Source organism: Sciurus vulgaris (genome assembly GCF_902686455.1).
Source record: "Sciurus vulgaris genome assembly, chromosome: 3".
Taxonomy (NCBI): Eukaryota; Metazoa; Chordata; class Mammalia; order Rodentia; family Sciuridae; genus Sciurus; species Sciurus vulgaris.
The window spans coordinates 23,132,421-23,153,525 of NC_136463.1; the positions used below are offsets into that span (position 1 = coordinate 23,132,421).

General features: G+C 52.1%; 1 protein-coding gene and 1 long non-coding RNA gene across 4 annotated transcripts; one reads left to right on the forward strand and one right to left on the reverse strand.

Moving 5' to 3' along the window:
• The first annotated feature begins 1,413 nt into the window (after positions 1 to 1,413).
• Positions 1,414 to 16,178, forward strand: CCR7 (C-C motif chemokine receptor 7). Of its 2 annotated transcripts, none has more exons than XM_079132853.1 (3): positions 1,414 to 2,701; positions 9,018 to 9,067; positions 12,050 to 16,178. In XM_079132853.1, the coding sequence occupies exons 1-3, from the start codon at positions 2,692 to 2,694 to the stop codon at positions 13,124 to 13,126; spliced, it is 1,137 nt and encodes a 378-aa protein (XP_078988979.1). In that variant the 5' UTR covers positions 1,414 to 2,691; the 3' UTR covers positions 13,127 to 16,178. The 2 variants fall into 2 exon arrangements, with proteins under 2 accessions (XP_078988979.1, XP_078988978.1); XM_079132852.1 differs by lacking the exon at positions 1,414 to 2,701 and adding an exon at positions 7,355 to 8,576.
• On the reverse strand, positions 5,714 to 19,037 carry LOC306657164. 2 transcript variants are annotated; one of them, XR_013762713.1, is made up of 4 exons: positions 16,177 to 16,305; positions 9,190 to 9,280; positions 6,915 to 7,362; positions 5,714 to 5,850 (listed from the first exon to the last, which is right to left on the reverse strand). It is a non-coding gene; the product is annotated as an uncharacterized lncRNA (long non-coding RNA). The 2 variants fall into 2 exon arrangements; XR_013762714.1 differs by lacking the exon at positions 5,714 to 5,850 and adding an exon at positions 18,951 to 19,037 and having other exon boundaries at positions 7,234 to 7,362; positions 16,177 to 16,309.
• Positions 19,038 to 21,105: the final 2,068 nt, after the last annotated feature.

Below are 21,105 nucleotides of genomic sequence, written 5' to 3' on the forward strand. Positions count from 1 at the left end.
TCACACTGGGAAACAAGTTATCCACATCCAAAGAATGAAGGTGGATCCTTACTTCACACCATATTCAAAATAACTGAAAATTGGATCAGACCTAAATATAAGAGCAAAAAATGTAAAACTCTTATAAGAAAATATAGGAATGGATCTCAGAGAACTCAGATTAGGCCATAGTTTCTTAGATATGACAACGAAAGCCCAATTGACAAAAGAAAAATAAATAAATTGGACTATAAATTTTCAAACATTGTATTTCAAAGGATACCAACAAGAAAGTGAAGAAATAATTCAAATAATGGGAGAAAGTACTTAAAAATATACATCTGAGAAGGGACTTATACCCAGAATATATAAAGAACTCTTACAACTCCACAATTAAAAACAAATAACCCAGTTTTTAAAGGGCAAAGAATTTAAATAGATAATTCTCTGCAGAAAATATGTAACTGATCAGTAAGCACATACAAAGATACTCAAGATCAGTAGTCAGTAGGAAAACCAAAACCACAATGAGCTAACACTTAACACCCACTAAGATGGCTTGAATAGGGACAGACAATAATAACAAATTGTTGAGTGTGTGGGATCCTCATACATGGTTGATGGGAATATAAAATGACATAGCCACTTTGGAAAACAGGATAGAATTTTCTCACTTGGTTAAACATAAAATTACCACACAATCCAACAATTCTACTCCTAGGCATATACTTGAGAGAATAAAATCGTATGTCCACACATCAAAAAAGCTTGTACACCAATATTCACCAGCGTCACTACTCATAATAGCTAAAAAGTAGAAACAACCCAAAGGCCCAACCAATGATGGAAAAAAAAAAATACGATGCTTCCATACAATGGAATATTATTTAACCATAAAAAGGAACAAATAACTGAAGCATACTACCACACGGATGAAACTTGCAAGGGCTGACTGAAAGAAGTGAGACATAAAGAACACAGTCACATATGTCCATGTACATCACATGTCCAACAAAGGCAAATCTACGGAAACAGGAAGTTGATCTCTAGTTATCAGGGGCTACGGGTAGACATGGTGAAGACATGAGGGTCTTATTGATGGTAATGGTAGAGAGGGACTAACACATATCCTAAGTGGATTGTGGTGGTGGTTGTTCTACTCCATGAATGTATAAAAGCCAGAGCACTATACACTTGAAGAGGGTAAATTTTATGGGATAGGAATCATACCAGAACAAAGCCATCATTAAGGAAGGAAAACAAGGGGCTGGGGAGATGGCTCAGTTGGTAAAGTACTTGCCTTATAATGCACGAGGCCCTGGGTTCAATCCTGAGCACCGCAAAAAAAAAAAAAAAAGAAAAAAAATGTCAGAGGAAAAGTAGTTTGGGAAATGCGGTTCCCTGTACCATCCAGCAGGACAAGGATATAGCGAGCACCTGCAATTTTATGTTGCCTGGGCATCGTTGTTTCCGTTTGTTTGTTGTTGTTTTCTGCACTGGGGCGCTTACCCACTGAGCCGCATCCCTAGCCCTTCTTAATTTTTATTTTGAGGGAGGGTCTCGCAAAGTGGCTGAGGCTGACTTTGAACTTGTGATCCTCCTGCCTCAGCCTTCCAAATTGCTGGGATTACAGGCATGCACCACCACGCCCTGCTCTTGGCAACATTTTTAAATAAAAGTTTAACTTTCTCATGCCAGAAGTGAAACTCAGTTACCCTTGACACACCTGTCCAATACTATCCCCCACTGGAATGGCCCCAGCCAGTGGCTGCAGATAAAAACCCAGAGGCATCTCTGCTTTTTCTTGCAGCTTGTTTTAAACAGACTGTTTAGACATTTGCTGAGGAACTTCTGTGACCACCTCAGGGTCACAGCCTGACCTGTGTGACTGCTTCCTTTAAACCCGCCAGTTGAAGTTCTCTGTAGGAAACCAGTTCGGATGACACCCTGAATCCAAAAAGCATTGACTCACAAGACCCTTCTTTGCTCTCTGTTGGCTTTCAGTCCCCGACCTCTGTTGGTGGGCAGGGCCTCCACGCATACCAGCTCCCTCCCTCCAACACAGGATCTGTAAATACAAAAAACAAACCCCTAAACTTTCACTTTGTGGTTGGGTTGTTGCAGCTTTCCCTGCAGTCTGACCCCTGAGGGCAGGGACACCTGAGGGCCCTCACTTAGGTGATGCAGGTGGTTCCTCTCTGGGGCTTTTCTGGCTGGTCTCTGGTGGCTACTGGGACAGGAGCTACTGGCTGAGCTGATAATGAAACTCAAAGAGTTTCATTCAACACAAAGGGAAGAATGGGGACACGTCCCCTGACTCCTACCCTCTACCCACAGCCTGGCATGTGATATTTGAGCTATAAGCATGTGTTGGATTAATAAGGAGCCCCTCAACTAAGCTCTGCCAGGTGGCACGAGGGGCTTTTTCAATGTAAATGACCCGATGATTCAGGAACTTATGACCAGTGAGTGGGGCTGTCACTCTGTCACCTTTCTCATACCTTTGTCCCCAGCAGGCTCTTGGGGGGCGGGGGGGGGGGGGCGGTGAGTGAGACAGGGAGGCTTGGAGGGAGGAGCAATGGTGGGAGGGGCGGGGAAGAGGGAGGCTCCTCTCACAACTTAAAAGGGGCTCGTACCATTTCCTCCCCAGACAGGGGTAGCTCAAGACGTGGGCACAGCCTTCCTGTGTGGTTTCAGTCACCGGAGAGTGTCATGGACCTGGGTGAGTAAGCCTCCCTGGGTGAGACAGAACAGGGACCGGTCCCGGGGTCTTGGACCCCAGGCAGACCTAGTAGAGTGGGGGTGGGGTGGAAGGCATGAGGAGCTTGCTAAGAAATCAGGAGGTCTGGTGGGCATCGGTGGCCACTTCCAGAGAAGGACACTCTGAAGTCCCAGGGAGGGTGCACCTGCCCTCTCAGACCCAGGACGGCAGGCAGTCATGGGGTGCCAGAAAGGACAAGGGGGCTGAGGTGTGGTGTCTTTCTGAAACAGCAGGGAATGAGGAGCTCAGCCGGGCGGGCTGCGTGACCTGAACAGAAGCTGTTCTGGGGAGGCCCTCTGAGACCTCTGGGGACCAGTTTCATCTCCTAGGAGGGCTCAGGACCCTCCCCCTTCTTCCCAGCTTTCCCCTTCCTCCCCTGCTAAGTAGGGATCTGGATTCCCATGCTGCTGTGTTGTGAGTAGGAGCACCTCACACCGGTGACTGTGCTGTGTGTGGGTGCGGTGTGGTGCTTTCTCTCTGCTGTGCACGCCACAGGCTTTGTGCCAGCTTTGCCATTTGCCTCTTGCAAGTTGGGGGATGACATGGAACAGCCGGGAGCATTCAGCTTAGAGAAGCCATAACCAGACGTCCAGGACAGCCCCTGTCCCTCCCTGATCAAACCCCACTCACTCCAGCCAGATGGACGCTTCTTCTCCTAGAAAGCCCTCCTTCTGGTCTAACCCCAGTCTCGACTGGAGAGGGTACGAAGGGAGCCCCGGGTGGGTGCCGAGTGGGTCTTCCAGCCCCAGACACCCCAGTTATCAATCTCAGCTGCAGAGTCAGAGCAACCTGAGGCAAAGAAGGCCAGGTTCTTAGATGGCTCGTCACACAGCAAGCGAAGCACCACGGCGGCCTCAAAGCCACAAGAGGTTGGCTTTAAAAAGTGAAGGTTCCCTGGTGCTGTCCTCACACCCCTCCCTGCCACACCACAGCCCTTGCCTGTCTCTGCCTTCCCCGCCCACCCCAAACCTGGGTCTGGACCCAGCAGACAGCTGTGGTAGGGATACGGTGGTGCCCCACTGCCTGTGAACTCCAGGATCTTGCACCTGCATCCCGGGTGCTTTGGGCATTGAGTGGGAGATGCTTGTGGGATGGATGGTCGGACGGATGGACGGATGGATGAGTGGATGGAGTAAATCAAGAACTTCAGGTGGATTTTCAGTTTTGAAAATCTCTTTTAATTTCTCCTCCCAGTCAGTCTGCCCCCTTAAACCTAGAATCCACTTGTGCCGGCCTCAATCTGAGGGCACCCACACCACCCACTGGAGACGGTGTCCCTATATTGACCTCTGTGCCACTAAACCTTTGAAAAGCAGCTCCCCAGAGGGAGGAGAGGCTGAGTTTGTCCTGCTGGCCAATTTCCATAGTATAAGTTCTCCAGCCGGGTTGACTGGAGGCAGTCAGCGGCCTTCTGAACTCACAGAGGGATGCTCTCACCATCGGCTCCAGAACATCACTGAGGGTCCCCCTGGACTAGGTTTGGGGACCCCTGGGTCTGGATGCAGTGCCTGGTCCTGGAGGAAGAGACATTCTTGCTTCCTCACTCAACTTGAGAGAACCCCAACGACCAAACCCCAAATACTGGAATGAAGAGCCACCTCTGAGAAGCAGTGCCCAAAACGGGCGCTGGGCCGTTGGAAGGGCGGCTGGGCCACAAAGGGTCTGTTTTTCGATATTCATCTTCCCAGCAGGGAGCAAGAGGTAGGTGAGGAGGCTCGGTTTCTGTTACACAAAATGAAAAACGCCACTTGAGGGCTAAGCGGACTTTTTCACCGCCTCTTTCATGGTTTGAATGAGCAGCCCCCCCCCCCCACCCTCCCCGTTGTCAGGATTCTCAAAAGCAGAGAAAAGAAAATTGACACCCCCCCCACACACACACAGACTTGTGTCTCCTAGGCTGGTGGTACATGGTGGCGAAGGAAGATGGTAAAGGAATTCAGGGATAATCCCTCTTATCTTCCAGCAACTAGGTCCCTGGGCCAGAGGAGAAGCTCCAGCCTGGGTAGCTATAAAAAAATCTCTCCTCTTTGCTCGGTACTTTTTTTCATTGATTGAGGAATTTGGGGAAAACCAGTCTGGTGAGGAGAGAGAAATCTGTGTCAATACACTGCTGCCACAGAGTGAGAGGGAGCATTGATGGGGATGAGGACAAGATAAGGAGAGAAGTGTGGCCATAGGTCAGGAGGGTATTTAAGTTGGGTTTTGAAGGATGTGTAGGAGTTGTCTAATCAAATGAGGAAAGGGTTCAGGCACAACAGGGACATCATAAGACATCAGAAGCCAAGAAGGTAAATAAGATAGAAGGCATAAGATCTAGGGAAGCAGAGGGGAGTAGGGTGAACCCTAGACTGCATGCCTCATCCAAATCCAATACTTTTAGAGGCCCATGCAGCACACAGAGTATCCTGGGAACTCAGCCTCAGACTCAGAAGTGGTCAACTCTGGCAAATGTAATAAAGACAAGAAAGAAGCTAGTGGAGAGGAATAGTGGCCGGGCCCAGGAGGAGGAAAGGACAGGGAGGTAAAGGTGTGGCCCAGACCAATACTTAAAACTGTGTGGCATCACTGAGAAGTTTGCACTCCATCTTGAAAGCAATGGGAAGCCCCTGAAGATGTTTACCTCTCAATTAGGGGAGTTAAAGGACGAGAGCAGCAGAGCCTTATGTCAGGCAGGGCCAGCTCTGAGAGACGATGGTGAATAGAAGCAACAGGCACCGTGGCGCACACCTGTAATCCCAGCAACTGGGGACGCTGAGGCAGGAGGATCACAGGTTCAAGGCCAGCCTCAGTACCTTAATGAGACAATGTCTCAAAATTTAAAAATGCAAAGGACTGAGGATGTAACTCAGTGGTAGAGTGCCCCTGGGTTCAATCCCCTGTACCACTGGGGAAAAAAAAAAAAATAGAAGCAACAGAACCGAGTGACCAATGGAAGCAGGAGAGTGGGGGTTGCCTTCATGTTCCACGGAGGTCCATGTATGCAGTAGGCACATCAGAAATGTAGCATGATGCAGTGGTGAGAGCCATCCCATTCACATCTCAGATCCATCTCTGAGAAGGCAGCTGTGTGCCATCAGACAAGTAGCTTAACCTCTCCGGGTCTCTGTTTCCTGGAACATAGAATAAGAATCACAGGGAATACCTTACAAGATATCATAAGGGAGAGATTCATAAAGACAAGGTGGTGGCACAAAGACAATGGTTTACAGAGTCAGAGGGTTCAAAGCCCAGCTCCACCACTGGCCCTTTGGGTGACTCTTGGAATGCTACTCGTCTTGCTGTACTGTTTCTTTTTTGGCAAGTGGGGATGATTGTAGTGCTGGTCTCTGGGGCTTTTGTGAGGATGAAACAAGACCTCACGGGTAGGCAGTTTGGTGCAGAGCTCAGGGAATATAGATATAAATTTTGTCATTGGATTAAAGAGTGGACAGAAGTGACTCCATGACTCAGCCAACTCTCCCCTATCCCAGCCTGTACGAAAGGGGGTCCCCCAGGCCTCTTATCTCCTCTCTAGATCCCTACGGCTTCCCTGCTTCTGCCCTCCCTCTCTCCCCTGCCCAGGAAAGAGCAATTCCAGAGAAGAAAAAGATAGGGGGGCTCTGGGGCCAGGGGATGAGCAGCCAGAATCCTGGGCAACCTGGAGTGTCTGGAAGAACATGGGAATGGAAGTTTGGGGATGGGATGGGAAGAAGTCAGTAATCCTCTCCTCCCAGACAGGAGGTTTCTCAGGACAGGGGCTCAGGTTGGAGTTCTAGGGAAGTTTACGTTTGTGATGATCATTCCCGGAAACTCAGAAAACACCCAACATCTAGGTCAACCACTCCTCAATACCACCCCCCCCCCCAAGATTCCCAGAGCCGTTGGTGCCACCCAAGTTGCTGCCCAAAACCAGTTGCTTTATGACTTTCAACAGTCAGGAGTGATCTGACTCGTGGCCATTGACCAGGTCCCTGGGTCACACGCCAGAATTCCCCTAAGTTTCCCTATTAACCTTCTTGAAAATGGTCCATTCTGGACCTACAAGATGCCTGCTCATCCCCTAGGTCCAACACGCCAGGAGTGTGAAATCATCTACACACATGGGCCAGGACCTCCCCCACACCCCCACAGTAGCAGAAGGAATGGAACAAGGCCCAGGAGAAGGGCAGACAGAGTAAGACAGAAACAGCACTACTGCTCGTCTTTCACCCATTGTGGCTGATCAAAACCTTGAGGTTTCTCGTTCTCAGTGACAGTCAGAGCGGGCTTTCTCTAGAGTCACCGAAAGACTTTGACGTGTTTAAAGAAACCTCGAACGCCGAGCAACGAGATGAGTCAGGCAGGGTAGGCGGTGCACTGGACCTTGGAGGGCGTGTGGTTAAGTGGAGACAGGCAGCCTCAAGCTCAGGGGTTCCAGAGGTAATTCAGTAAGAAAGGGGAGCGAGAGACCAGAGCAGGATGCCACACAGAGACCCACACCTACCGGGAAAGCCAATGCTCAGACACAAGCTAGGGACAATAGGACACTGATTCCTGTCCCTAGATATAGAAGATGCAGCTGGGAAGGCAGGTCCAAGTACACAGGGGAGGGTTTGACTGCCATGCTGAGCATCAGGAGCTTCACCCTCAGGGCTGGGTTGAGCCTGAGGGAAGACACCATGGGATTTGGCATCAGAACTATACTTTAGGGATGGGCACAGTGGTATACACCTCTAATCCCAGAGGCTCTGGAGGCTGAGGCAGGAGGATCACAGGTTCAAAGTCAGCCTCAGTAACTTAGCAAGACCCTATCTCAAAATTTAAAAAAAAAAAAAAAATTTAAAAAGGGCTGGGGATGTGGCTCAGTGGTTAAGTACCCCTGGGTTCAATCCCTTGTTCTAAAAAATAAATAAATAAATAAATATACTTTAGGAATCATGCCTAACGGTAGCATGCAGGATAAGTTTCTTGAGATGGGAGAAACATCTACTTATCTATGTGGCCTGATGCCCCTCCTGCCTACCCTGGGAACTCCCAAGCCAGAATCCCCAACCTCCAGCCCGGTGTCTGGTTGGAGCCCTCAAACTGCAACCCGAGTGTCATGCAGTAGCACTCCAGCAGGTGGTGCTGTGGCCAAGGACACAGAACCTCCAGGCTTGGGCTGCTTCCCTGGCCTCCAGAGGGCCCCCGTCTCCAGAAGATACGGAGAGCAGGATCCCAGGCATTTCCAGCCCCTATTGATACTGAACAGCAACTGCCTACAGGTCCTGCCTGAGTATCCACGTGTGCCCTCACAGTGACGCCCCTGTGGGTCAGACCCTGGCTGAGAACGGAGAGTCAGGGAACAAGGGGGAGTTCCAGGGGTAGAGAAGGCCCAGCTGGTGCCCCGGGGGTGCTCCCAGACTGCTGGTGGGATGACGCTTCTACATAACTTCCTCCCTCAACTGTTGTCCCTGCTCAGCCAGCAGGAGGAAATACGTTCTAAGGCTCGGCCTCGTGGCCGAGGCCAACTGAGCCATTGTCTGCAGCATATCCAGCCCTTTGCGCATTAAAAGCCGGCCTCTCCATCTGCTGCTTGGAAGCAAGGAGAGCCTCCTGGCCTCCACAGCGTGTTCCTGCCACCCCCCACCCCCAATCAAGAAAAAGAAAAACTGGCTCTGCTCCCCTCCCACCTATCACCCAGGGCATTAGATTAGGAAACAAGTGAAAGAAGAGAAAATACACACAAGGTTTTTAAAAGACATGTAGTTCTATCACAAAATAGTGCCCATCCGTACTCTAGGTGTCCTCTCAGACCCTTGATGCTCCCTCCTTCAGATGGACAAGCAGGGCATTCATTCATTCACTCACGGGTACGAAAATCCTGGACCTGCACCAGGTAAGAGGAAAGGGACCCTGCCCCAAAGACAGGCTAAGACGCTGGGCCAGGGGACCAATAGTCAGTGCTAAGTAAACGTCAGTGAATGAAGGGGTGTTAGGGGCCCCTGAGACCCCAGGGTCAGGCTAAGGGGCAGACAGGCTTCAAGTGAACTCTCCAACTGCAGAAGAAGCCCAGCTGGGCCAGGGTGAGGGGCAGGAAGCGCCTGTCCCATGTTCTAATCCTGGACCTGGGAGTGGAGGAAGGAGAGGTGAGGACAGGGATGTCGGGCATCAGGCCAGGTGTTCAAAAGCACAATCTGGTTCTGATGTTCTCTTGTGCAAATGAAGTGCCTGGAGCTCAGGATGAAGGTTCCCAGCAGCATCTCCCCCTCTGCTGCTTTCTTTAATAACAAAGGGTCCTCCCTGCCAAGCAATCACTTTCTTTCCTTGTCTCCTACAGGGAAACCAATGAAAAGCGTGCTGGCTGTGGCTCTCCTCGTCATTTTCCAGGTGAGGTTTCCTACCAGGGGACACTCTGTTCCCTCCCCTACGCTCCCCTCCCAAGCCAGGAGTGCTGAGGGAGAAGCTGGTCATTTGCTAGAAAGAAATCAAAGACCCAGACGAAAACCCACCTGTCATTCATTAAGCTGCTGGCCACTCCTTCTCCATCTGTTGAGTGACCCCCAAGAGTCCCAGATGTTCTCTGAACTTCCTTTACTCCATCTAAATTAAAATACAGGGAGAAGTAATTTACTACCACCTTCCCTACCCCGCTGCCAGTCTCCCCACCCAGGAGACAGAAACACAGATTGAGTTCTTGGAGAGAGAAGAAATGCAAAAAGCAAAGGCCAGGAGAAGACTTGGTTCTGCACATGTGTGCACACATCCACACGTGGAAAATGCCACATGTGGGCAGAGAAGAAACTTTGGTCTGGTGACCCAGTTACGATTCTAGTCCCCCAGAGCTGTCTCCCCATCACCCTTCAGTCCAAGGCTCCCCTAGAAGCCCTGCTCTCTTTCATGAAACAGGGACCCATCTGGCCTCCCTGGGAGGAGAGGGGAAAAAGGGTGGACCAGGACGCGGTGGGGGAGGGTGGACGGAGCACGAACTTCACAGGGGCCTGAACTCTGCAGGAGAAAGATCCCCAACTTGCAAGTTTCCCTTTCTCAGTCTCCGCAATGGTGACAAAAGACGCACCCCGTCATGTGCCAGAGTCAGAGGAGACAACTCCTTGAGTTAGTTTCCTCTGTTGGTCAAGCGGGGAGCGCTCCAGGGCTTGGGGAAGAGCCGGCCCCTCTGAGGTCTCTCTGGAGAGGCAGTGCTTCAGAATTGGGCTCTTCCCCAGGTCTGGCGGCCAGAGGGGAAGCTTTCCAGGAGCTCAGGCCAGAGGCAGGCCCCAAGCTGGGCACTATTCCCAAAACCCCATCCCAAAGGCCCCCTGGAGCTTGGGCTGCAGCCCTGAACTTGGCCCCCATTCCCCGTCACTGCTGCCTCCCTCCCTCTGCCCAGTCTCCAGTGCTCAGAGGGGCTGTACTGCTGGCTGGAAAGCTGGGGAGGGGATGAAGACAGCCGTGGCTCGTGGCTCGTTCTGCTCTTCCCCTCGGGTGGGGGGACTCAGACAGGGCAGGATGTGGTGGGGCTGTGGGCTGCCGAGGAGTCAAGGCTGCAAGGGGGGTGTGGAGCAGGAGGACTGGGTGGGGGAGCACTTCAGAGGCCAGGAGTACTGCCCTCCAGAAGGCCTGAAACCCCTTAAGCCCAGGGGTCCTGGACCTAAAGCCTCGTGTCTTACTCCAGGGGGGCCAAGGGCAGCCAGCCTCCTCCAGGACTCCCAGGCAACACCCACACCCAGGAGAGGGAAAAGGGGTTGCCACTGACTTCTTCTCAAGCTAGCAATGCCTAAAGGAAAGGCTCCTGGACACCATTTCAGCCTCCTCCTGTCCCCACGCCTGGACAGTGATGAATGCAGAACGTGGATTGTCGAACTTTTAAGAGCCCAGTTCCCGGAGGAGGAACCAGGAGTTTCCCGAGGCTGTTCCCTAAGAGCAGGGCCATCTATCACTGTGCACAGCCACATTCGTGCCCCCTCCTTCATTGATAAAATCACAGCAGGCTGCTGAACCTTCACCCCGCCCTGCAGACAGGCTAAAAAAAGCCCAGAGCAGCTGAGCCCTGCTGATTGGGATCTGTCTGCCGGAAGAGAGAGAGGCAGAGAGGTGGGGAGGGTAGGAGCACAGAGGGAGAGTGGGAGAAGAAAGTCACACTTCCTTCCCAGGGCACAGCTGCCCGAGACTCAGTCACAGCTGAGGAGCACTCCCCCCACCACCAGGCCCTGTCAGCCAGTCATCTACTCACAGAGCTGGCTGCACTTGGGCACGTGTTGCCTGAGCTCCTGCTGAGTGCTAGCGGGCACCAAGAATCCATAAATGTCTCCAAGTTGCTCGCCACCCATGATCACAGCAGTCTGCACCAAACCCAGGGCTTCCTGGCCTCTTAACCGGAGCTTTTTTGCCTTCTCTTCTCACTGCTCGTCCTCCTCAACCTTGACCCCAAGATGGACTTTTCCCTCAAAAGCTCAGGCATTTTATAGGTCCCCGGGAAAACCACTAGGTTCTAAAGGAGGCTCCAGAAGAAAGATGCATCCTCCAACCAGAGGGCAAAATAAAATTGTAGACATGAAAGGACCAGAACCTGGGTTAGGTACCTTACAACTAACGTGTGCAAGAGAAGGGATTCACCTCCATTTCACAGACAGGAAAACTGAGGCTTGGTGAGAGGAAATGCATTTAACCAGTTTAAGGCTCACTGGATCCCAAGACCCGGACTATTTCCAGTCCACCGTCCACACATGCAAGACCAAGTAGGCAAAATCAGACCCCTGATACAAATTGGTTGAAATCTAGAATCCTAGGACCACCTAGCCTACCAAATTAGGATCTACTTGTGCTTTTGGGGGTTTTTTTGTTTTGTTTGTACCAGGGATTGAACCTGAGGATGCTTAACACTGAGCCACATCCCCAGCCCTTTTTATTTTTTTATTTTGAGACGGGGTCTCGCTAAGTTGCTTAGGGCCTCACTAAGTTGCTGTGGCTGGCTTTGAACCTTCCATTCCTCACACCTCAGCGTCCCAAGCCACTGGGATTACAGGCATGTGCCACCATGCCCTACAGGATACACATTTTAACAAGATCCTTAGGTAATTCATATGCATGTTAAAGTTTGAGATGCAGGGATTTCAAGCCAAAGAATTACCTGGAAATTTTAGAAAAAATACAGATTCCTAGGCCCCATCCTCTGAGAGCCTGGTTTATCAGATCTCGGGTAAGGTCTAGAAAATTTGCATTTCTATCAGGTTCCAGGTGATACTGATGACAGTCCACACTTTAACACCACTGATCTAGGATAAATCCCAGCCAGACTTGGACCCACCTCGTTAAGAGTTTAACTAGGACTGTTTAAATAAGGACCGTTTTCCCTTATTTCCTTCCCCACAGGTGTGCTTGTGCCAAGATGAAGTCACAGATGATTACATCGGGGACAACACCACGGTGGACTACACCTTGTACGAGTCTTTATGCTTCAAGAAAGACGTGAGGAACTTTAAGGCCTGGTTCCTCCCAGTCATGTACTCAGTCATCTGCTTCGTGGGCCTACTGGGCAATGGGCTGGTGGTATCCACCTACATCTATTTCAAGCGGCTCAAGACCATGACCGATACCTACCTGCTCAACCTGGCCATGGCAGACATCCTCTTCCTCCTGACCCTTCCCTTCTGGGCCTACAGCGCAGCCAAGTCCTGGATCTTCGGTGTCTACTTCTGCAAGGTCATCTTCAGCGTCTACAAAATGAGCTTCTTCAGTGGTATGCTACTGCTTCTTTGTATCAGCATCGACCGCTACGTAGCCATCGTCCAGGCCGTGTGTGCCCACCGCCACCGTGCCCGCGTGCTCCTCATTAGCAAGCTCTCCTGTGTGGGCATCTGGATGCTGGCCTTACTGCTCTCCATCCCGGAGATGGTGTACAGCGGCACCCAGAGGAGCAGCAGCGAGCAAGCCTGGCGATGCTCTCTCATCACCGAGCACGTGGAAGCTCTGATCACCATCCAGGTGGCCCAGATGGTGATCGGCTTTCTGGTGCCCCTGCTGGCCATGAGCTTCTGCTACCTCGTCATCATCCGGACCCTGCTCCAGGCGCGCAACTTTGAGCGCAACAAGGCCATCAAGGTGATCATCGCCGTGGTCGTGGTCTTCATCGTCTTCCAGCTGCCCTACAACGGGGTGATCCTGGCCCAGACGGTGGCCAACTTCAACATCACCAGCAGCACCTGCGAGCTCAGCAAGCAGCTCAACATCGCCTATGATGTCACCTACAGCCTGGCCTGCGTCCGGTGCTGTGTCAACCCTTTCTTGTATGCCTTCATTGGCGTCAAGTTCCGCAACGACCTCTTCAAGCTCTTTAAGGACTTGGGCTGCCTCAGCCAGGAGCAGCTGCGGCAGTGGTCTTCCTGCCGGCACGTGCGCCATGCCTCCATGAGCATGGAGGCCGAGACCACCACCACCTTCTCTCCATAGGCAGCTCCTCTGCCTGGCGGGGAGGGACCTCCCCCAGGGCCTAGGGGACAGGGAGCAGACGCAAGACTCAGGACCCATCCAAAAGCTGCTTAGGGAAAAGCAGTTCTGGCCACTAAAGTTGACCTCAGAGTGAAAACCTGGGTCCCAGGAGACAGCTTGACCCCAACACTAGCTACCTCAATCAAGGCTGGAAAGAGACACAGCTAAGAAATGATTACCAGGACCAGTGACACTCCAAACCCAAAGCTGTTGTCCCCAAACCAGACATTAAAAGTGAGCATGGAGAAACCCTCTGCCCCTCCTAGAGTAAAGGGGACAGGGCGGGTGGTGGCAGGGGCTGCTGAGTCCCCTGAATGAACCTTCTTCCAAACTTGAAAGAAGCCAACCCAGAGATTCGAGGGCAGAGGCCAGGTCTTCCAGGAAACAAGGCTTTGTCTTGACCAAGATGGTGGCAAAGCTTCTAAGCTTGGTAAGAAAGGGGCATCAACAGGTCAAACCAACTCTGTGAGTCCCTTCCTCTGTCTCTTTCCATGGTCAGGAAGGCAGCCTCCTCGCTGCCCCGAGAGCATGCCTATCCCCCGTCTGCTGCCAACAAGGGAAGGTGGTATTTCCTGCAGGTCACACCGGCTCCCTCAGCCTGACCAAACCATGTTCCCAGCCAAGCTCTGCAGCAGCAAGGACATACGGTCAGGTCTCAGCTCCACAAGGATGGGAGGAGAGGACAGAATGATTGGAGACCAGAGAGGGTGACAACGCTGGCTGCCAAATGAGCCAGCCACCTTTCTATTGCTTGTCACCAGGGAAAACTCCTCTGCTGCTGTCTTTTCAATACATCAAGACAGCACAGAATGGTTTCTCTTGAGGAAACAATGGCTTTAAAAGCAATAAGATTTTTTTAAAAATAAATGGGTAAATCTCAAGTGAGTGTTCTTTTGCAATACCCCACGCCCCACCCGATCACCCCCGGCCCCTCCTCCCCATCTTCATTTCTCAGAGAGGCTCTGAAACACGAGAACACTGAGCTGTGCTCTGAGCTCATCCGATGACACAAGCCCAAGAACCTGACAGAGGCTGAAGGAGGGCAAGGACAGGATGTCCATCTCATGAACGCTCTTCCAGAGAGCGTGGGATGGAACCGAGCCTGTGCAGTCACCAGAGAACCAGAGACTCCAATCGAGTGCAGACTTAGGGAGACCAAATGGTTCCAACAACCTCGCCACCTGGGAGCCAGCTCCGCTCTCAGCCGCATCTGCATACTGGTTGGCCTGCCTGTGCCAGCTCAGCCTGGAGCAGGAGCCCCCACCCTTGTTAGTCCCAAAACTTGTGTTTGGAGGTAGGGTCTCTCCCTGGGCTCAGAGATCACGGCATTCTGGGGTATGGGGTCTGGAATGGGACTGATGAGACAGGCAGGATGGGACCCTTGGCTGGGTGCTTGAAATCTGGGACCACTCAGGATGCTCCCAACTGGCCACTTGTACCAGTGGTCCTCCGTGGCATACATCTCAGTCCATCCCTGCGTCAGCAACAAACTACCACAGTCTGGGTAATTGTTAAATAACAGAAAGTGTTCCTCACAGTTCCAGAGGCTGGACAAAGAGCCTAAAGGGCACAGCAAGTTCCCTTTAGCTCTTTTATAAGGTCATTAATCCCACTTCAAGAGCATGAGGCCCTTATGACCTAACTGACCCCTTCCCAGGGCCTCCCCCTGTAATACCACCACCTTGGGGTTTAAGTTGCAACCTACAAGTGAGAAAAGGACACACATTCAAACCATAGAGGTGTAGCTGTCCACTGCAGAGGGTGGGAGAGAAGAACAGGCACTGTCCCACACACAGACCAAGTGTCCATGTCTCTGGCACCCTGGGCCCATCCAGAACCCTGACTTCTCCAAATCAGAGAAATCAGACCAACCTATGAGGCATGGGGTGGATCTTAAGGCCCAGCACCCACATCCCAGGGGGCATTCGAGGGAGGGTTGAGACATTCACACGAAAGGTGAACCCATCAATTTTTTCCAAGTGAAAAATTTTTTCCTCCACTGAAAACGGAGCCTGCCTGGTAATGGCGCCCATTCTCTAATCTCGTGACCACAGGACACTACCCTCCTCCACAGGATGCACTGGGCTGGAAGGTTCCTAACAGGATCTGTCAGGCCGCCTCCAAGCCAGGAACTAGAGCCCTGCGAGGGATGAGGCTGGCACGGGGCAGGCAGCGTGCAGCGGCGTCTGCGGCACCGGTATTAAATATTAAAAGGCACAACCGGGACCAGGCCTGCATGCGAGCATGCAACCATGTGAGGAGGAAGGCGATGCCATTGTGCACGTGTGTCCCCAAGGGGAACCTGCCGGAGCGTGCGTGGGTGTGTATATCTTAATGAGGTTACAGATGGGAAAACAACCCTCCATTCCTGCAGGCAAGAATGTAACAAGAGCAGTCATGGAAAAGGAAGCCAGGCCAGCCGCACCAACACGCCACCCCAGCTTCAAATACATTTTTCTAGAATAACTGGACGTCTCCAAATATTTACAGAGACAACAAAACCCCCAGCAATGCTAATTCCCCAAACTGCTGTGTCTCAGAACTTCAGACCTCAGCCTAGTGCTGGCCCTCTTACCCAGTGCTCTCCTGAGCCTACGTTGGGCTTTGGGGTGACCCCTGGGAAAAAGGAAAGGACCCCCGCAGAGGCCCACACAGGGCTTCTCTCTCCCTTCTCCTCTGCTTCCTGCAGCTGCTCCATCTTCCTAGGTTCATGGCCCCCAGGGCCCTTCTACAGTTTCCTGAAGTTTCCCTTCATTCCGCCGCCAGCCCCTTGTCCTCCTCATCCTTCCTGGCTGCAACCACAGGCCAAGTCCAAGGCGTTCCCAGGTCACGGAGCTGCCCTTCAGCTAGAAGCACCCCATCTCTCCATCCCAGCCTCACAGAGCTGGAAGGAACCTCCAAGCTCAGTGGGGCCAACCCCGATCACTCCCTAGATGGTGAAACTGAGGCCCGAGAGAGGAACTGACATGCCAGGAGAGGCATCACAACTCAAGGAGATTGCTTAAACTCACTGTGGGAGCTCCAGGGTCTGGCAGGGCTGCAGGAGAATGGGGGAAGCAGAGGCTCTCAAATCTCCCCTCTACTGCTCCCCAGCTGTGTGACCTTCAGCTGTTGCTCAACTGCTCTGAGTCTCAGATTTCTCAGCTGCAAAATGGACAAGATTTGGGTAAACATTTAGCACAGTGCCCGGAATGTTGAGTGTGGTGGTGGGGAGCTCGGACTCTACAGCCAGAAGGTCTGGTTTGAATCCCAGCTCCACTACTTGGGCTGGTAACTTAGCCTCTCCGTGCCTTGTTTTCCTAATCTGTATGATGGGATTATTAGTAGTACCAACCTCCTAGGGTTGCCGTAGGGAATAAGTTATGCATACAAATAAAATGGTTTTGGTTGTCATTTACGAAACATTTAAGAAATGGTAGCTAAAAAAAAAAAAAAAAAAAAAAAAAAAAAACAGAATGTTGCTAACCTCAAAGTAACCAAGTTCAATCCTTGCCCGATTTCCAATCCCTTACAATTAATCACAACCTGGAGGGCAACTTTGGATTTAGTAGTCTGGCCTTCCCACCAGCAGTCCAAATGAGACCAACGAGCTTACCTGGGGTCTCTCTCAGAAGCTCTCAGCAACACTAGAACTTAAACCCAGTCTCCTAAAGATCCCGTCCAGAGCACGTCCCACAGAGCTAGCTGCCCTAGCTCCAACCTCCCTGCTCATCTATCTTCGACCTGTCTAGTTTTTCCTGGCAGACACCCTTCCTTAAGGAAAATCTCCCACCCCCCCTAAATAGTTCCTGCCCGTGCTGTGGAGTCTGAGAAAATGAATGAAATATGGCAGTAGACTGGTGCTTGGGAATGGAACCCAGGGCCTCAGGCATGCAAGGCAAGCCCTCTACCGCCAAGCTACCCACCTCCTCCCAGCACTGATCTTAAGAAAGGAAGCCAGGCTATCTTCCACAGGAGTTAGGTGCTCGGTTGCATTTCTGTATTGAGGGGTGGGAAGGAAGGAAACAGGCCTATGAGATGGGTGGGGCCTTAAGCCAAAGGAGAGGAGGGAGGGAAGTGATTCTAAGTGGGACTAGAAGGCAGGGGACGGGTGGGGGGCAGGGGTGGGTCTACGGAATATATGCTGGGAGCCCAGCTTGGAGACTGTCTTCAGTGAAGAGATAGGTGGCCCTGTGTTCACACACTCACACATGCATAATTTCCCCAGGCCTCCCAATCTCAGAGGAGAAACTAAGGGGCCATATTATTCTTGGACACACAGGTGGGCCCCATGGTCTTTTCTGCAGAGAGAAGGGTCAGAAATAGCCAAGTTTTCCAGTTGGAGCCCCTAGAAAGCTTCAGAAGGAGCAGATGGGGACCCTCTCCCTCAACTCCAAAGAGCTGCCCTGTCAGACATCAATACAATGGACCTCCCAGCCCCCACCCATGGGAGCAGATGCCCAAGAGGCCCCAGCTGCACTAGGGCCCTCCCAGCGTTCCTGCACCAGTTCCATCTAGGGCCCAGCCAGAGTCCCAGACAAGGGCGTTGCCTGCGGAAAAGGCTCCTGGCCGGAGCTGCTTGACCAATCCCTTGGCCCTGAAGCTGGCCCTGCACAAACTCAGAAATGAGAGGACGTGAATTCCCCTCGGACTCCTCTCTCTGGGTTGGTGCGTGACCCAGTTCAGACTTCTCTGTGTGGCGAGGTCCTTTCTCTCCCACGGGTGCTTCAAGGATGCCTATAACCTTATTTTGATCTACTGTTCACAAACCCCAGGGGCTTCGCTGGCAGCGCTGTCCTATGTATCACACCCACAGCCTGACCTCCAGGTTCCCATCTCAGGGTAAATAAGCCCCTCCCTGCACAGACCGGGTGGGGTCAGCCTGGCCAGGTCCTTTCCGGCTCCATTCGCCTGTGATGTAACAGGTCCGGAGGACAGACACCCAAGCCCACTAGACTCCTTGCCCCGACGTCCCTCTGGAGTCCATGTCAGAACCTGCCTAGGACAGACGAATTCATACTTGTTCTAAGTAAACATCTGACATCGTGACGTTCAACAGATGCTGCAGATGAAACGGCCCCCAAACCCTTTCCCGATGTTTCAAAAGAGGTCAGAACACAAGCTCATTTGTCTGGTGTGGTTTATGCAACTGCACTGGAGTGACCGAACCAGAAACAGGATCCCAGGCAAAGACTAAGTGGTGCCTTCCTCTTCCCAGGCCCGGAGGGGGTTTTCTGTGGCCTGGCTACTCAGGCCTGTGGTCAAGCCAAGCACTAGGGAGTCACCCTTGTGGGAACCAGCTCTGCCTCCCGCGTCCTCCTCCAAGGATGACACCTGGGCACACCGTCTTGCCTGTGCTGGCCCCTCTGTCTGCCACCCACCCTGCTCCCCACACCGGTTCACGGTGGCTCAGCTGCCCCGGGGATGCTGTTGGGAACCTCCGGCCCCTGGGGGAAGGAACTGGGGAGAATGAGGGTGAATTGCACCTATTCTGCTCCCAAGTCACTTTCTCCATCACCCCAGTTCACCCGCCAGAGTCAAACCCTGAGCCGACCATGGACTGCGGCTGGTAAGCTTCTGTTGCGGGGTCAGAGCTGGGGGAGCAGAGGGTGAGGTCCAGTGGAGGGGACTGCAGGAATCACAGGGGCCCCAGGTTGGAGGAGGCTGTCAGGAAGCCGAGGGCGATGAACCAGGAAGAGAAACAGGTTGGCATTTACTGTTGCCAGGGACTGTGCTGGCTACACCTCCTCCCACTGAATTCTTATGAGATCAAGTAAGGAAATAGAGATTTCCTTGAGTCACTTACCCACGGCAACACAGTTAGCAACTTTATTAAGACTGTACTCTCAGCCAGGCGTGGTGGCGCACACCTGTGATCCCAGTGAGCTGGGAGGTCAAGGCAGGAGTTCAAATTCAAGGCCAGCCTGGGCAACTTAGCAAAAGCCTCAGCAGCTTAGCAAGACTGTCTCAAAATAAAAAATAAAAAGGGCTGGGAATGTAGCTCAGTTGTAGAGTGCCCCTGGAATCAATCACCTGTATAAAAAAAAAAAAAGATTGTATTCTGTGCTACACACTGTACTAAGCATCAGTATCTTACCTCATTTGATCCTCACAACAACCTACTAGAATCCTATTTTACTGATGAGAAAAGTGAGACCCAGAGAGGTTAAGTATCTTTCCTCAAGTTACACAGCTTAGTAAGTGATAAAGCTACTAAGTGACTTCAACCAGTTCTAGCTGGCGTCCAAAATCCTTGCTTACCTTACCATAATGTTCCACTAAATAGCTCTTTATTGATTACCATATATTTCCAGAGGCCCTGCTTAGAGCCAGGTATTTGTGCTAGGCAGAGTCAACATCTCTCAAAACTTGCTGGATGCAGCTTTGATCTGGAAGGAAGGTGAATAAAAGTAACAAAGACATGGCCCGGGGGGGGGGGGTTGTCCCCCATAGCTGGGCAGCGACTGGGTCTTATCCACTGCCCAGCTTCTCACACAGGCTTCTTCCTCAGCCCTGCAGGACCGTACATCACCTGGGAGCCACTGATGGACATGTCTGGGTCACCAACCCTCTCTGGGCCTCCATCTCCCCAGCCGTAAGAAGCGTGCTGGGTCAAATACTTTCCATCCACCCCCTCCAGCTCTGACGTGGTACTGGTGCTTTGTCTGGGTAGGGTGGGGGCCTGGCGCTTAGCCGGGCAGGGCTCTGGGCACATTGATGCCTGGAAGAGGTGCAGGGTGAGTGGGGGAGGGGTGAGGAAGCTGCTCCACCCCCAGCTGTGGTTTCTGGTGGGGCAGCCGGTGGTGGCAGCAGGTGGAGGGAAGTGTTTGTCACTCTTCCAACAAAGGCAGTCAAACAAAAGCCTCCCAGGGTACAAAGGGAACAAGCCGTGAAGGCGCCAAAAATAAAGCACACCTTTCTTTTGATAGGTACCAGCTGCTGAGGGGGCTGTCCTCAGGATTGTGACAAAAGGGTCCACATTTCGCGCCTGAGCACACTCGTGGGCACGAGCGCATGCGAGTACAAATAGGACACTTGCCTGAATCCCGGACTGGCTACGTGGGTTGGGACCTGTTCGGTCACTCAGGTCCCACATTCCCAAGAGCTCATGCTTGGTTTGAGGTTTTACTGTCTCCGTTTTGAAATGCTTAATACGTTTTAAATAAGGAGCCCAGGCCCTGCAAAATTACAGAGCTACGCTGGTCCTGCAGGTGTGCATCTGCAAGTATAAACATTTGCAATATGCTTAAGAAGCAAATGCATGTTGATATACAAGAGTGCATACGCCACACATGCACACCCCGAAGTATAAACGCGTGCACACGCGTGCCTACAAGCAGCACCCACGTGTGTAGCAGTACATGCACCGTAGCACGCACATCATTGCCCATTGCTTGGGAGCTTGTGGACATGCCAAGCAGTGCTCAGACACACCTGCAGCCCACTGACACAATTTGACTGTCTTAATATCAGAGGCAGCAGAACAGGACCCTGGGGAAGAGCATGGAGGGAAACAGACTCATCCGTCTACCCCGGACATCCTCCACACCACAGCAGGCTTTGCCCATGGGCCTTGGACTCACAACCCAACCCAGCAACTGACCAGAAGGAAAGGAGGAAGGGATAGAAAGGGGGCAGGACATGGGGCAGAGAGAGACTTCAAGAAAGAACAGGTAGGGCAGGAACTGAGTCTCCAGGTGAGTTAAGCCTGGAGAGATCCTGTAAGATCTTAGGAGGTCTTGGACCCAAAGAAGCAATACTCCTGTGCTCCACCACAGGCACACCCTCAGAGAAGCAATCGAAAGATCCTCACCTCCACTTAACTAGCTAGGTGGCCTTGGGCATGACCCTTAGCTTGCCTAGCCTCAAACCGCTCCTCCAAGGAATGAGAAAATGCCGTCTGCACTGCAGGACTGTGCGGAGCGCCTGGGTGCTGCGGCTTCACCTCCTGGGTTCTCCGA